This window comes from Carya illinoinensis, chromosome 9 (genome assembly GCF_018687715.1).
Source record: "Carya illinoinensis cultivar Pawnee chromosome 9, C.illinoinensisPawnee_v1, whole genome shotgun sequence".
Classification (NCBI taxonomy): Eukaryota; Viridiplantae; Streptophyta; class Magnoliopsida; order Fagales; family Juglandaceae; genus Carya; species Carya illinoinensis.
In genome coordinates this window covers 25,826,928-25,843,785 of record NC_056760.1, presented here as the reverse complement: position 1 = coordinate 25,843,785, position 16,858 = coordinate 25,826,928, and the positions used below count along the sequence as shown (strand labels likewise).

The following is a 16,858-nucleotide window of genomic DNA, read 5'->3' as shown; positions in this document are numbered from 1 at the left end:
AACACGGAAGGAATAAAACGACAAGGGAATTAATGAAATTATTAGAATGGAAGGGTAACTATAAGACAAGATACCAATTAGATAGATTTATTCAGGCACTTTAAAGATAACGCTCAATCAATGCCAAGTCACTCAATTTCATATGGCAAAGTATTTCAAACAACCTATACCTAAAATCCTTTTCTTTGTCTTTTTTTTTTTTTTGAATTTTTTTTCCTTTTTTTTTCGAATTTCTTTTCTTTTCTTTTCTTTTTTTTTTCCCTTCTCTCAACAATTCAACCACAAACAGGAATATTCAATTGTGATAATCAAACAATTGAATTCAAACACATATAAATTGACAAGGAAATAGAAGATAATCAATGAAACCTTAGAAATTTCAAACCCTAGATGGTGCAAATTTTGGCAGCCCTAGGAAAAACGAATTTTTGTTTTGTTTTTTTTTTTTTTGGCAATCCTAGAACATTGAAACCCTAGAATTAACGATACAATAAATAAAAAGATAGAATCAGACCTGATTGAAAATCTAGCTCTGAATACCAAATGATGTGAACCCCAATCGACTCGCTTTGAGACCCAACAACAATATTGGAAAAACAAACCCAAGAACGCCAAACTCAAGTCTATGGATGGAGAATTTAGACCCGTTGAGATCTCGTTTCAAGAACCTAGATTATATGAAAACCTAGACCTAATGAAATCCAGTCTCAAGAACCTAAATTACAAGGAGGAACGCCACAAAGATTGTGATTTACCTTTGATAAGCTCAAAAGTTCAATTAAAAACAAGAGGAGAAAACTCACTCACAATGAAAATTCAATAAAAAATGTCTTACCCCCTCAAATGAGGCTACAAGTGGTTTAAATAAACAATCCCCAAAACCCTAAAGGAATAGTGCCGCAGATACTGTAGCGTGAACAATGCCTCACTACAGTAACGTCTAAAACCCTAGTTCAAATAAAATAATAATTTTTCAAATATGCCCTTGGCCAAAATACAAGGCCTTCCCAAAAACCCTAATTCATTAAAAATAAAACATATGTGTGGGCTGACATCCTCAAGCCCACTTATTCTAAACTAACAAAATAAGCTCTTTTAATGAAATTAATAAGTCCAAGGCCTTCAATAACAATAGGCCCAAGTCGTGTCTTTCATAGCTTGGATCAAGTGGATCAAAACTGGTTCTCCTTCTTTTAAGCCCATCATGAGTGTCGGGCTCTTGCTAACTTTATCCCAATTGAATTGTAACAATTCTTGCATTGCTCCCTTGATTTTTGTGGCCTTAATCTTGTAATTGATCTGTAAGACTTGGTCTGCCTTGGGGCCCATCAAAAGCTCACCCACTCCAATCAGCCTTGTTGATTATGGGTCCTGAAAAAAAAAAAACAATTGGTAGAGGAAAAAGAAACAATGCGACAATGATTAGTGGTAAGTCGAGGGACAGAGGAGATTAGAATTAAATTGAGGGACATAGAAGACATTTTGCAATATAAAGGATTCGGTCAAGGTGCAGGTGCTGACACCTTCAATTTAAAGAGTGTGGTCAATGGGTAATCGGACAAGCTTCTCATGAGAGTGAGATGTAAGGCTCATGAAGAGGGTTCGGTCGTGGCACATATGGTCGCTAGTGCCACTGTCCACGACCCATTCACGACTGTTATCAAAGGAGGGAGAGAAAGAGACGTTACCCACGAAATTTGTAGAGAAGGATTTTGGGCTGAGTAGATCCAAAAGTTTCTAGTAGAGATCAGGGGAGAGACCAGGTACAGGTGACGAAATGGTGGTGCAGGAAACTTGATGAGTCGTCAGCGACAGACCAGTGGGTGGTTTGTCGAGAAGAAAAGACATGGGCTGGTTTCGAGGTTCAAGGCCTAGTGGATAGCCCACAATCTGCCATTAGCAGTTACGTAGGTGGCCTAGTTTGCTGCATTCCGTGCATCGGAGTGGTGGTTTTATGGAACCACTGGAATGGGAGGCAAAAATCTAGAACTCTGATGAAGAAGGTCGAATGTATAGAAGACGTTGCTGCTTCTCCTGAAAAAGAATAGAAAAATTTTTTGTGACAAGGGGAAGAGGTTCGATGGCTAGGATTTATGTTTAGAGTTGGGAAAAGGAATTGTTGAGTCCAAGCAAAAACTAGTAAACCCGTTCATCCTTTGCTTGCTGTTGTAATTCTTTGAGGTCATTACTATTTTGTAAATGACTGAGTTTATCCTAAATTTGTTTAATTTGGTTGTAATACTCATGGATGGAATGGGTATTTTGGTGCAGGGATGAGAGTTCACATTTGAGGTGATAAATACGGGAAAAAAGGGGATTGGAGGTCAAGCCAGACTTCACGAGAGTTGGTATGAAATTCAAGGGAATTGGCGATGGAGGGACTGATGGAGTTAAGAAGCCAGGTAAGGACCATGTCCTTTGTTTGATTCCATTGGATGTAGTCAGCTGAGTTGGTATTGGGTGGGGAAAGAGTGCCATTAACAAAGCTGAGTTTGTTTTTGGCATTGAGAGCATGGGTCATGGCTTTTTGCTATTTGTGAAAGTTATCCCCTGTAAGAAGGCCAGAAACTAGAATAAGGCTAGGAGAATATGAAGGGTGAAGAAGGTATGGGGAGGATGGGAGGTTTGAGGAAGAAGCCATGGAGGAGTGGAACAGAGGATCGGTTAGGTTGATACCATGTAAAAATTGTAATCTTAGTATTTCATAAACTTACTTTTTACAATGGAAGAATAATCAAATAAATAGATACAAAGTCTAGCTATCTATGGTAACTGATCAAGTATGGAAACAAGTTATAAATACAACTTTATGACTAATTTCTTAAAATCAAGATGATGCTAATTTGGTGGTGATTTTCCTGATTTTTTGTAATGAGGATTCTGTCAATAACAAGCGTGGAGTTGACTTGAAAATCTGTAGTCAAGGATCATGATCTTATCCTTTAACAACTTAGGGAGATAATTTTATCACCCAATTTGGGACGAGCAAAAGAAATTAAGTAGTCTATAGCTAGCAAGACTCAATCAAGAATGTCCAGTAACAAACGGACAAGATGAAAAGAAAATATTGGCTACGTTACTTGGAGTGTTTGGCCCCAAAGCTCCTTAATGGTAGTATTACAAAGGTAGACTCCTGGCCATCAACGTTAAAAGAGTTCATGAAATGGGTTGATGTATTCATGAACACAAAATAATAAGAAGTTGAAATAATAAAGGCAAGAAACATTATGAACGAATAGAGGGAAAGAATAGAAGAGGACGTGGGAATTAAGAAGAAGTCAGGGGAATGAATAGATAGGCGATAACGTTGAACTAAAATACCTGGGAGGAATAAAATTTTCGAAAGGATCTTGGTGGACAACAAGATTTCGACCAACATCCATAAAAAGTACATATTGACTTGGCCATGGAGGCAGGTGTGGCCCCGCAGACCAGCAATAGTTTCTTTGTGTGCGTAAATACTATGACAATACGATAGAAGTAAAGGATGAAAAGGCCCTCCTCCATCAAGGAAAGCTAGCAAAATAATTGGAATTAGTCTATGTTAATGGAGACAACCTGGCCTTGAGCGTTGGTGCATATGATGCTACTACTTCCCAAAGATCTCAAGGTCAAACCAATTGATGACCTCAACAAACATAAATAAGTGTTCACATGGAATCATGAAGATGTGCCCAAAAGTAACCTTAGGAAAACCATAGGCTGAGCTTGGACCCCAAGTTGAGGGAGTAGCATAAGAAAATGTTTCATACCGGAGGAAATGGAAAAATTGTTGCAAGCTAAAAGAAGCGTACTATCCAACTAGCTGTCAAATATGGGTCATAGTTAAGAAGGCCAATATTGAATGGAGAATGTGTGTGGATGTACATATTTGAATAAGGACTACTACTCAAACGATACGATTACTACGGATTGACCTAATTGTATATTCCATCACATATCACAAATTTATCACCTTCACAGATACTTTCTATGAATAGGGATGTGTAAATAAGTTGAGCTCGAGCTTTTTACCAAGCTATATTTTATGTTTACGATCAGTCTGTTTAATATTCGAGCAAGCTCAAGCTTGTTCGCAAGTTGTTTCATTTAAATAAAATGGATTATTTATTACACCTCTCTATAACTTTATTTACAAATCTTGAGAAACAAACATTGACATTTTGATAATAACTTTATAAATTTTATACATATATACGTCAATGATAATGTTTATAATGACTCAATTAGTAACATGTTTAGTATTAGGAACATGATTTTCACTAATCTCTATGAATACTTAAAATATTTTCATTGTAAATATAGAGATAATACTATAAAGAATAATAAATATGAAGTTATTCAAGGTTATTATGAGCTTATATGAGTCAAGTTAAATTTTATACGAGTTACATCATTTAATAATCGATCATAATTTCTTGTTTATGAACATCTCATTTAGTAAATGAAGCCAATCTCGATGGGCTTATCGAGTAGTCTTATTTATTTACAACTATATCTACCAATACAACTTAATAAAGATTAATGTTCTTGATAACCAAGGGAAAGCTTCCATTAATATCGACCGAAGGATATAATGCTTCAAAGTGATGCCTTTTAACTTAATAAAGTCACGGCAACCCATAAGTGGTTGGGGAGCAAAATATTGCAAATATATGGTGGGAGGAATGTAGATACTATCTCGCCTTTATAATGTTATTGTATTTTTAAAATTCGACATGAAACGTGAATTTTGACAAATCCAAATTGTTGAAAAAGATCAGTATATATAAAACAGTATTCACAGTCCCATACAAACATGCCGAATGGAATGTTATGTTATTTGTGTTAAAAAATACTTCTAGTGAATTTTAAAATATTATGAATGAAATATTTATTTATTTCACTCATTTTTTAATAGTTTATATAGATGTATTAATTTTTTCATCATCTATTAAATAGTATTGAAAACATTTACATTAATGATTTGCTGTGAAAAAGGATGGAAAGTATCCATTACACAGCAAACCTTGAGGAAGCATTAAGATTGCGAAATTATCAAATGAAGTTGAATTCCATAAATTGGACCTTCGGCGTATCGATCGTTGGACAAGTTCCTTGGACTGATAGTCTTAGAAAGAAAAATTGAGGCAAATTTGGAGAATATCGGTGCTACCTTGAACACCCTTTGGATTGTCTACAGACGAGTAAACGAGCTAAACTACTTTATATCTCGGATAATTGCAAAGTGTCTCTCGTTCTTTAGGATATCGAGAAAGAAAAATGATAATCATACGTTACCTTTTACGGCAAATTATATAATTATATTTTAAAATGAATGATATTTTTATAAAATAACTTATAAAAATAAATCACTTTACAAAAATATCTCCATTTTAAAATATATATTATAAAATATATTGTGTAGATATCATTACTCATCGAAAAATACCTAAGAATGTTACAAAGTTTGTTTGGTAGGTAGCTTTGAGTAATTGAAAAATAACCTAAAAAATTGTTTAAATAGTAAAATTAGATTAAATAGTTTTTCAATCAAAACCATTCCAAGTTGGCCACTATTGCTCGAGCTTTGTTTTACATAAATTTTATATATCACATATCACATAATTTTTTATTTATTTTATTTTTAAATTATTTTAAATTTTATTTTAAATTTTATTTTTTAAAAAATAATTGAATTTTTCTACTTATTATTTATATATTATATATTTAAAAAGAGAAAAATATTAAAAAAATTAATAAAAAATGATATATAATATATGAGAATTATGAATAAAATTTTTCCTGCTGTCCAGCCATCAAGATAAGCCGATATTGATGAGAGAAGTCAAAACTGGTTAAAAAACTATTGCAATCGGAATCTAGCTAGGAGCATAAATAGGATAGATACCCTAGGATTTGAACATCAGCCTTGCCCACGATATAACGGTACTGGAGCCACAATTAATGTAGTATTGTCACGTCCACTTGACTATACGTAGCCAAGATTTTTGTGTGCATGGTAAGGTCAAACTAAACAAAAACCATAATATAACTTAAAAAACTTAAAAAAAATGCGTGTAAAAATAATATACATTCCAAACTACAAGTTTAAATATACAATATTAAGAGTATAGTGGCTATATAATCTGATTTTTTAAAGAGAAAATTTAGATTCAAACCCCTACTCTTTATCTAAAAAATAATATAAAATAAAATAAAATACAGTAAAATAATATAAAATAGCGTTAATTATACTAACTAAACTTGATGTCTTTGCAGTGAATAAAAGTCATTGCTTATGAGTACCCCATACTAGATTTTCTGGCAATTTCAATCTCGAACAAGAAAATTTGAAAGAAAGTCAACCTCCATTTCTTGAGTTCTTATTTAACAATGATTATAGTTGAAAAAACTCACTAACTAATTATTCATGTCATTAAAATTGGAAGGTCAGTTGAGAATTTAGATTGATCAAATGCTGCAAGCTGCCATCAAATATTTTTGAGCAGCTGATTATAAACTTTTGACTTACTAATTGTTGCCAATACTCGACATTATAATTAGTTATAAATTGTGAAATAATGTTATAGATCTAAATAACTGAGGCCGTTTGGTTAGGTAGTTCAGATGAGATAAGATGTTTTGAATATTAATGAATAAAATATTGTTATAATATAATTTTTTAATATTAATTTTGTATTAGGATTTGAAAAAATTGAATTGTTTATTTTATTTTGTATGAGAATTTGAAAAAGTTGTAATAATTATATGAGATGAGATGTGATTGTTTAGATTTTGATAACCAATTCAGACCTTAAAGGTTTAATCGAATTTTAATGTAATTTTATATGTAAAGAATCTTAAAAATCCTTTTAAGAAAATCTTTATGATGAAGAAAGAATTTGAGCAATCTAAAGTTAGGTTTAAATAGTGAGTTGAGATGATATGAAAGTCAAATAAAATATTATTAGAATATTATTATTTTAATATTTAAAAAAGTTGAATTATTTATTATATATTATGTAAAAATTTGTAAAAATTATAATGATAAAATAAGATAAGATGAGATGAGTTAAGATTCCACTTCAATTCGAACCGAAAATCTGTGCTCCAATTAAGGTCATGCCTGACTTATTCAAATTTTTACAAGAGGTTTTTTTTTTAAAAAAAAAAATTCAACTTCAACTCAAATATTTTTCAATCTCAACTTTTCAACTTTTACCCAATAATTTTCCTGGATTTCTATGGTTAGTTAAAAAATACAATAACCATATCAACTTTTATAAGAAACACAAGACAAAAATATCTTAAAAAATTATATTTAAACAATTTCAATTCTACCCATATAATTTTACAAATATCGATACAAAACATATTTATTTATTTTTTTTAATTCAGACCGTCTTGTCTATTTTCACAAAATCTAAAAAATTATCTCTAAATTTTTAAAAAAGAATTTTTAAATTTCATTAATCAAACGCACCTTTTGAGTTTATGCAAGAACCCAACATTCGCATTTAATTTGGAAATCTATTCAATCAAATATTAAAGATGGTATAAACTATAAATTATGTTTTAAGTCTAAAGTCAAATAATAATTTATATTTTTCATCAAATGGTAAAATGGTTAATGTTTTTTCTCTTTTAAAATCTGACAATTTCAAAAAAACATAGAACGTGATATTTGTTTTCTAAGATAGCATTAACAATAAACAAGGGGAACATAAGTTTATAAAAAAGGAAAAATATAGTTATAAATATAATTATACATTAATTTATATATTAATATAATATGATTGGTTAAAAAATAAATTTTATTAAAAGTAGTATTAATTTTAAAATAAATTTTATTAAAAGTAGTGTTAATTTAAATTTTAAATATAAATAAATTAGTATTAATATATAAATTAATGTATTATTATATTTATATGTAGTAAAATTAAAAAAAAAAAACATAAACAGCCCAGAAAACATTTGTGAAAAAAGACAAAAAAAAAAAAATGGAGACAAAAAACGTGACACGTGGCAGAATGAAAGTGGGGAAGGGGGTTCATAGGAACAGAACCTAAACCAAGTAAATGTCAAGCGGAGAGTTAAGTGGGACCCACTTCCTCATGTACCTAAGTGATAAAGCTACCGTCCCTTTAAAAGCCGCCGTCCTTTCCACGCTATCTGTCTGTCACACCCCGCGGCGCAGCTGCCTCCCTCTCTCTCTCTCTCTCTGTCTCTCTGATCTCCCTCTCTCAGTGTGTTTCTCTCCTGAAAAAGAATACTGAAGTCTGATTAGTTTCAGGGACGACGATACGAATCCCACGTCGATTCCTGAATAAAAAATTTCCCAGTTTGAATTTTCTCTTTTTTCTCTGCTCTCTTTACAACTTTGCTTTGCTTTTCATCAGAAACAGTCTTCTTTTTCTCTCCCCCCGCAGCAGCAGCTCCTCTGCTGCTTTCCGTTTTCGTACAAATCCCATTCATTTCCCCAATTATAGCTTCCATTTGATTTGACCCAACATTTTCAACGGTCAAAACGGCACGCTTTTCCATTTCGGAGCACCTCTGCTGTTGCATATTGATTCACCCCATTTGCTTTTATGGACAAGCAAAGTAAGATGGGCTCTCGCTAAAGTCAGCCTCAAACACTACTACTGGACTTCTCTCATATGATTCCACGCTTTTAGCCTTCTGGACAGGTGAAACAAACAATCATACCGTTTGTCTTATCACAAAATTCATTTCCTATTTCTAAATTATTTGGTTTATTCGATGTTTAAGTTTTTTATTCGATCTGATGGGTGTTTCTTTTTGTTCTGGGAATAACTGTATGGAAAGTGTAGTTAAGTACTTTGTTATGCGGAGCATGTATCACGCAAAGAAATTCTCGATGACGAGTTTAGTGCCTCACAAAGGTCAAGGTGGAGGAGGTGAGCCGGCTTCAACGGGTGGTGGAGTCTCGGGGGGATCTGCTGCAGTCGTGACAAAAAACTCAACGCCTGCTGCTTCTGCTGGGGGAACTGGGAAGCAACGTTTGCGCTGGACTTCCGACCTTCACGACCGTTTTGTCGACGCCATCAGTCAACTTGGCGGACCAGATAGTGGGTATTTTCTTCTTTTTTTCTTTTAAAGTATTTTTCTCCTGCTGCTTACTTTTCATGTGAGTAGTTCTCTTAAATAATTTAAAAAAGAAGAAGAAGAAAAATAAAAAAAGTAGACTATTTTTTAAGGTAAGGGCTGATGCGACTTTTCCTTTGTTGCTTTCATTTTTCATTGGGAACTGGGAAGCTATGTGGTATTTGGTTGTTTTCATTTGGATGAGATAGAGTATTGGTGTCTTGAGTATTGACTCTTATGTTGTTTTCATCTTTTTAATTTACGTGGGCAGACTCCTTCTGTCTTGAATATCTGTTTGCGCTTTTCAAGGAACACTAATTAATTATGGAAAAATTTTCTTGTCATTCTCACACTTCACACATCACACTTATTTTAATTTTATTTTTATTTTTTCTATAATAAATATGTAGTGTGTGGATGATAAATAGAATAATTTAATTAGTTTAATAAGAATAAAATAAAATAAAAAATAAAAAAAATAAAAAATAATATTTTAATATATAAAGTGTGTGGTATGGAATGATGTGTAGCATTTCTCATTAACTATTGCCTCATCTTGTTCACAGTGTCACTTCGTTTGGTTAATTGGACTCAAAATAAAACATTTTGACGTTTATAGTGACTTAAGCAAAGCTTTCTTTAGCATTTTTAGATTGGAATGGGTCATACCACAACATGTGATGGACCTTTCTTGTGTTGGAACGGTCGATTTGACAGTCAAAAGAGTGTAGCTTTTTGGAAGATGATCCCGATCTTCTTAATGTAGTGCATATGGTGGGAGATATATGACCGAAGCTGCAAGGATTGCGAGAAGACTGCGGTGGAGATTAAAAAGTTCCTTTTAGAATTCTATATCGTTGGATATCAGCTTATAAATGTTGTTCCAGATTTTTTGATAAAAAAAGAGAAATGTTGTTCCAGATTTAGCTTTCAGGACTTTGTTTATGCTTTTCCATCTCTAACAAGGTCTGTACTGAGATAGTTCCTTTTAGCTCATTAATAAGTTTATCCTACTTTTGCATTCTCTTGTATAGTTCCTTCTAGTTCATTTTATTTTTATTAATAAAATTTCTTATAAAAAAAGTAAAATTATCCTACTTTTTGTAACTATCAAAAAATAATTATCCTACTTTTAAAATCCAATCAACTACTTGCATTTAGAAATTTAGCACTTGTCAAAAAATTTTGAGATTTAGGAGGATAATGATATTTATTCTTTATTTTCGCAGAAGCATAAAGTTTTTGCTTGAAAGATATAAGAAACTATATTTGAAAACTCTAGTTTAACCTGGCAAAATACATTTTGTGTTTGCAGGGTCACCTGGTTTCCTCATTATATTAAAAAAAGTTGTATTATCAATGAATGGTTATAGTTTTTATGTATCACCTGTCAAATAAAAAAAAGAATGTCTTATTTATCATGCAAATGGCTAGGCAATTTCTTTGCTGGAAATTGGAGTTGCTTGCGAAGAGACTCTAGTATGTTGGAAGCATATGCTGTACATATATGTAACATGTCGGCTGGAAGTGGTGAAATGAGATGTGGGGTTGTGAAGAAAAAGATAAGTCTTTGGTGAGAAGAAGATGAAAGTCATCTGCATGCTTATTAACGGCTTAACGCCCCACTTTTTTGTTCGTAACGAGGGAGAGATAGAATGACCATCACCAGGCCCTTCCATGACACTCTCCAGCCCACTTGCAGTGATTGCATCAAATGGTTAAACGTGGCTGCTGAGAAATGTAGAAGTGATGTCTTTTTGCTTATAAGAAGAGCTGAGGAGCGGTGTCGTTTGGAGAAGCTGAATTTTCATAGAAGAGTTAAAGAATACGACAATGTATAGTATGTGATACCCCATACTAACTGATAAGTGATAAGGGTAGGTGGCGTGTGATTCCATATTGTTTGGGAATGAGAATTTTTTGCTCTTTATAATGGTTCCAATGGAACTTTAATTGTATCACTAACTAGTTCTTTTGGAGTAGAGACCTAGACGTGGCTTTTCCTCCTTTGGGGTGCTACAATTGGAATCAAAAGCCTTACCCAACTAGAAATGTGGGATTTGAGCTGTGCCACTTATGATGGCTGGCCCGACTAGGATGCTGGAATCTTTTTTTTGTTTGGGGGGGGGGGGGGGGGGGGGAGATTGTGATACCCCATACTAATTGATAAGTAATAAGGGTAGGTGGTGTATGAGATCCCATATTGCTCGGGAAGGAGAAGTTTGTGCTCTTTATAATGGAGCTCCAATTGTATTATTGACTAGTCATTCTGGAGTATAGGCCTAGATGTGACTTGGGCCTCTCTTGGGGTGTTAGATAGCTATACTTAAGCAGATTCTGTAGAACCGTTTTCTGTTGTAACCCTTTTAGATTATGTTAATTGTAATAAGATGGAGATTGTATAAAAGGAGTCATTCAGCTAAAAAACAATAAACAAAGAAGTGTAAGAGGAGTCAAAGAGGAGAGAACAGAGGGTTCATCGAAGAAAATTTCTTGAACTTTACTTTTTCTTGTAAGGAGATTTGTTGCATCATTCAATGCAATTTTTCCAAGTTCTCGTCGGCATAATTTCATTCTTAATTTTTACTATATATTTGTAAGGCTCTGCGTGTAAGAATTTAAGAGAACTGTTTACGATGTACCAAATAAGTAGAAGTAATATGTCCTCACTAGTTGTAGGAATTCCTTGTGACCTATCTTGTAAAGTTATCAAATACATACTAAATTTCCTTGGTCCAGCAATACTGTTATTAAACAAGATAGTTGGGATGAAAAAGAATGAAAGAATAACAAAAAGCTTAGATGGCATATTATAACAAAGAATAACACTGTTATTGTTTGAACTCAATTTTGCTCAATGTTGATAGTTAATTGCATATGTTAACTCCCTGCTCATATAGAGAAGAATTTCTGACTGACTTTTAATGAAGGTGTAAGTGTTTCAGTTAGATGGCTGGGTTATTAAATGTAAAATGGGGTAAATTCATCATGGTCAGGTCTTGGTGTTTAAATTAGGGTAGTATTTCCTGCCAAAGCATGTTATGACACGTCTGTATTAGTTCTAGAATTTCTTGTTCATATGGGAAAATACTATCAAATTTGACATGGAAATTTTGCAGATCTCTTTTAACTGAGGAGAAGTTTGAAATTCTCATTTTTGCTTTGATAAATTCTGTACTTCAATTAGATTTCTGTTTTAATTCTCGCCTGAATGATGGAATTGCGTGAAGGTAGTTGTATTTTGTAAACTGCGTACTGTGAATGAGATAAATTTGTGGATGGAAATAACTGCCCTTAACGGCCAATCTATAGTCCTTGTAAATGTTGATGGCTTAATTAAAAGCTTTCACCTGTGTTTTTCTTTCTATTTGTTGGTTTCAGGGGCTACACCGAAAGGTGTTCTGAGAGTGATGGGTGTACCTGGACTTACCATCTATCATGTGAAAAGTCATTTACAGGTGCAGAAATCTCAACTTGTCATTTTTTTTTCATATATTTGAATACCTGAAATAAATGGAAAATGTCTCTGTGTTTGTACTTGTAGAAGTATCGCCTTGCAAAGTATCTTCCGGAATCTCCTGGTGATGGTAAAGGTGCTCCTTTTTCCTTTTTCTTTGTGTTTCAGCAAATTGGGCTATGAATCTTAATTTTGAGGATTCTGATGTTAAGCTTCAGGTTTTAACGATGAGAAGAAAAGTTCCGGAGACAGCCTTTCTGCCACAGATTCTTCTCCGTGGGTATCTTTGTTGTCCAAAACATATACTCTTTACATGCACAGTTTTTTGCCTCTCATTCTCTTTTAACTTGACTTCTACCAATCTACAAATTCTAACTGTCCCTTAGGGGAACGAAAATTAATGAGGCACTGAGGATGCAAATGGAGGTTCAGAAGCGTCTTCATGAACAGCTTGAGGTCTGGCCCATGCTTTCATTTCACTTTGATAATTGCTTCTAGTCAGCAGCTTTTCAAATTCCATTTTTAATCTGCAGCATTTTAGATTTTTCTTTTAAGGAAAAAGGAGATTTTTAGGAAATACAAATGAACTGAAGGGGAAAGAAAAACCATAAGAATAGGGAATTCTTCTAACAAACAAATAGCAATAACATTACATTGTAAAGAATGTACATTCAAAGGAAACCAAATCTTGAATTGATAATCTCATTCTATGAGGAGAATGCATCAATTTATGTGCCCCTTAATGGGAAGAAGTCTGTCCATTTAACCTTTTTTTTGTAAAGAAACTGTCCATACAACCTTTAAACTAACTGAAAAGTTTTAGGACTTTCTTTCTTTGACAACTTGTACCAAGTCTTATTTTTATTAGCCAGAAATGGAAAACAAACTTATGTAATTAGAAATAGCAGCATGCATTATGTAATCTTTGGGTCATAGTTGCAGTGTTCCATCCCATCTAGATTTCGGCATGCCGTGCTTATTATCTTCTGTATGAGATTTCATTAGCAAATGGATAAAAAAGTAGCTAATGGGTTCAAATGTAGCTTTCAATGGTTTTGTTTGGCATGATATCAATATTTACTTTCTTAGTCAAAATGTTTTGGGTACACCATGTTTTTTTTTTTTTGCATGCTTATTTTAACCATGGCCACTAGCGCTGGAACTTTTTCATGATTACCAAATGCAGCCTTATCACGAATGATGAGTGCATTCTGGGGGCAGTTTTTGTGTTGGTTAATTGTATGTCTATAGATTTATTTGAATGCATGCATTTCAGGTACAAAGACAGTTGCAAATGAGAATAGAAGCTCAGGGCAAATACTTGCAGAAGATCATTGAGGAGCAGCAGAAACTCGGTGGTGCACTGAAAGCTTCTGAGACTTACCCGTTGGATGATGACAAACAAAAGGCATCTCATTCAGAATCACCCGGTGGTGATTCTGCAAAGCCCTCTTCTCCCCAGAAGAAACAAAAGGTGGATGATGGACTTAGAGATGGCCTTGCCTCCTCAGCAACACCAAAACGTGACCAAAACAAAGAGTTTGTTAATCACTGGGATCAGGAACTTTTATGGAAGTGATGATGGGTTTGGATCAGACTTGGGGACGAGTTCAAGGAGGGAGAAGCTGGCGTAGTGCTGAGAGCACCCCTGGAACTGGGCTGTGTGAGGTTAAAAATATGGTATACACCCCATTGTTAATGTAGTCTTTCAATATGTTTGTGGCAGAAATTATATACCATGATTTGTGTAAATCTATACGTGCACTCCCTTCGTAGATAATGATCAAACACAAAATTCCTAGTCAATCTCTCGTTGGTTTTAAGTGGCTTGTATATATTCATCTTCGAAGCCCAGCACAAAGACTAGATGTTCCCACCAACTTCCCTCTTCTTCCCCCAAGTTCAATTACCCATTACCATCTGAGTCCAAATTTCGACTTCCCCTCATCTAGCCAATTCCCCTCAATATTCTCCATGCCCAACCATTCAACCAACATTATTGTTAGGCCCAATATCTGCCCGTTAAAATGGCCCTAGCCCTATCGGGCCAATTGATCCCTACAAACTATGATTGAGTTTGGTGTGTAGAAGGGCAACAACTGATAGGCCTAGAGGCCCTTTCCTCCTACAGTAAAGACAGGCCCATCGGGGAGAAAACATGAAGTCGACAAGGCAATATAGCCATGTCCCAACAGAGTATTGCTCGTGGGAACTCGCACCGTGGGAGTAGGCCAATAGGTACCTGCTAACTCGGTCTCTTGTTATATCAGCGCAGAGCTGCTCTCCATGCCCCATGCTTAGGAGGGTTTACTTCATTAAGAAAAATTTTATTCATAATTTTCATATAATATACACTATTTTTTTTATTTTAAAATTTTTTTCTTTTACCAAATATGTGGTATATAGATGATTAGTAGAACAATTTAATTATTTTAAGAAGAACAAAACTAAATAAAATTTTAAAAAAATTTAAAAAATAAAAAATTATGTAGTGTGTAGTGTATGATGTTTATAAATAGCAAAACTCCTTCATTAAATGCATCAAGTGCCTCTCGAGGGATATGCTTGTGTTAGGCCATGCAACTCAGGGGTCCAAGCGGGGTTACCATATTGAATGCTACAGTATACCTCCTCAAAATGGGTGCTGCTGTTAGGCTATAAGGAGAAGGAGAGAGGCTAGGTGGACCACCAAACGATGTATAGAAAGGGAAAAAGGCCCAAAACTAAACAATATCCCCTCTTTCCTCTAAAGAAAAATCAACTTTACTTGGAAAGTAATTGAATCTCATTGACTTAATCATTGAAGGCATCATCCATTTGAACCTGAGCCAGTCTTTCTCCTTTTTGGTTGTAGGTACCTTTAATGTGATTGAAGGTGTGCAAAACACATCATCAACAGTTGGTATCATCTGTGAGATCAATTTATTACAAAGTGCCTTTCACATGCCGACGACAATGCACTCCAAGGAAGTGACCAACATGGACAAGTAAGCAAACAACAGGGTGGAGAGAAAATTTGTAGAGATGGAAGAGAGGATGAATGAGGTGATATTGGAGATGACACCCTGCACATGGAGAGCAAGACTTTGTGGCGAGCAAAATGGAGAAGAGTCATAGAGTGAGGGGTGGCCAACCCTAAGCGGCAAGGACAAAAAAAAGGAAGATGCATGAAGACTTGTACAACGTTATGGACAAATATAAGAAGATGTCTAGAAAAATAGGTGGATTGTCCTCAGTGGATAACCTACTCAGTAGCACGGATATATGCCATATAGCATGGCGATCATGACGGTCCTGCTTCCCCTGAAGTTCGAAGTCCTGTAGATTGAAGTATATGATGGATTAAAAGACCCCATTAAGCATCTATAAATGTTCAAGGTCCACACGACATTGCATGGATTTTTGTGAAAGATCGTATGCCAAACCTTCCCATTGACACTTAAAGGGGTAGCTTAAGGATAGTTTGAGACTTTGTAGCTAAGCTCCATCTACAGTTTCTAAGAATTGGGCAGGCCGTTCTTAGCGCAGTTTATGGCTAGTAGACGGAAAAGGCGACCAGCCACATAACTCCTATTGTAAAGCAACAGGAGGACAAAAATATGAAGACATACCTTGCGAGGTTCAACAAAGAGTGCATGATGGTAGATGATCAAGATGGAAAGATAATGCCCATAGTGCTTCTAGAAGGAATCTGGTCCATGAGCCCTTTTATGGCAAAGTTGGTAAGGAGAGGACCGATGATTCTATGTGAGTTCATGGATAGGGTGAACGTCTTTATTAACACTGAAGGCACTTTAAGTGTGTTGATAGCCCTGAAAAGATCCAAGGTGGAATAGGCAGAAGAAGTGGCAAAGGCCACAAGAAGGAGGAGAAGGTAAAGAAAAACCAATACGAGAGAAGGAAAGAGGGAAGTACCCTTTCTAAAGGCCAGAAGTCAAGGAAGACATATTCAAGCCTGAGTATACAGAATAGAATCTAAAGAAGAGAGAAGCAGGCAAGCCTTTGGAGTTAATAGCCTTGGACCAAGATCGACCAAGGGTGACAACATGAATTGGGACCCGAATGAAACCCAAGATCAGACATCAGTTGGAGCAACTCTTGATCAAACACAAAAATGTGTTCGCCTAGAGTGACGAAGACATGCCCAACATCGATGTTGAAGTAATGGAGCATCACCTTTGCATAGACCCAAAAGCCAAGAAGGTCTGACAAAAGAAGAGGAGTTTTAGCATGGAAAAATACACTGCAATTGCATAAGAAGTTGAACACCTCTTGGCTGCAAGGTTAATTCGAGAGGCCCATTATTCGGAA

General features: G+C 34.7%; 1 protein-coding gene across 5 annotated transcripts; it reads left to right on the top strand.

Moving 5' to 3' along the window:
• The first annotated feature begins 8,131 nt into the window (after positions 1-8,131).
• Positions 8,132-14,353, top strand: LOC122276592 (myb family transcription factor PHL7-like). Of its 5 annotated transcripts, none has more exons than XM_043086429.1 (7): positions 8,132-8,672; positions 8,812-9,074; positions 12,472-12,548; positions 12,635-12,683; positions 12,760-12,823; positions 12,934-13,003; positions 13,824-14,353. In XM_043086429.1, the coding sequence occupies exons 2-7, from the start codon at positions 8,831-8,833 to the stop codon at positions 14,124-14,126; spliced, it is 807 nt and encodes a 268-aa protein (XP_042942363.1). In that variant the 5' UTR covers positions 8,132-8,672; positions 8,812-8,830; the 3' UTR covers positions 14,127-14,353. The 5 variants fall into 5 exon arrangements, with proteins under 5 accessions (XP_042942363.1, XP_042942366.1, XP_042942365.1 ...); XM_043086432.1 differs by having other exon boundaries at positions 8,133-8,672; positions 8,817-9,074; positions 12,635-12,677; positions 12,766-12,823; XM_043086431.1 differs by having other exon boundaries at positions 8,133-8,672; positions 8,817-9,074; positions 12,635-12,677.
• Positions 14,354-16,858: the final 2,505 nt, after the last annotated feature.

Excerpts from the sequence above, each read along its gene's own strand:
- LOC122276592 (XM_043086429.1), top strand. The coding sequence starts at position 8,831 with ATGCGGAGCATGTATCACGCAAAGAAATTCTCGATGACGAGTTTAGTG. Across the intron at positions 9,075-12,471 it reads TCAACTTGGCGGACCAGATA|GGGCTACACCGAAAGGTGTT; the intron begins GTGGGTATTTTC and ends TGTTGGTTTCAG. Across the intron at positions 12,684-12,759 it reads ATCTCCTGGTGATGGTAAAG|CTTCAGGTTTTAACGATGAG; the intron begins GTGCTCCTTTTT and ends TCTGATGTTAAG.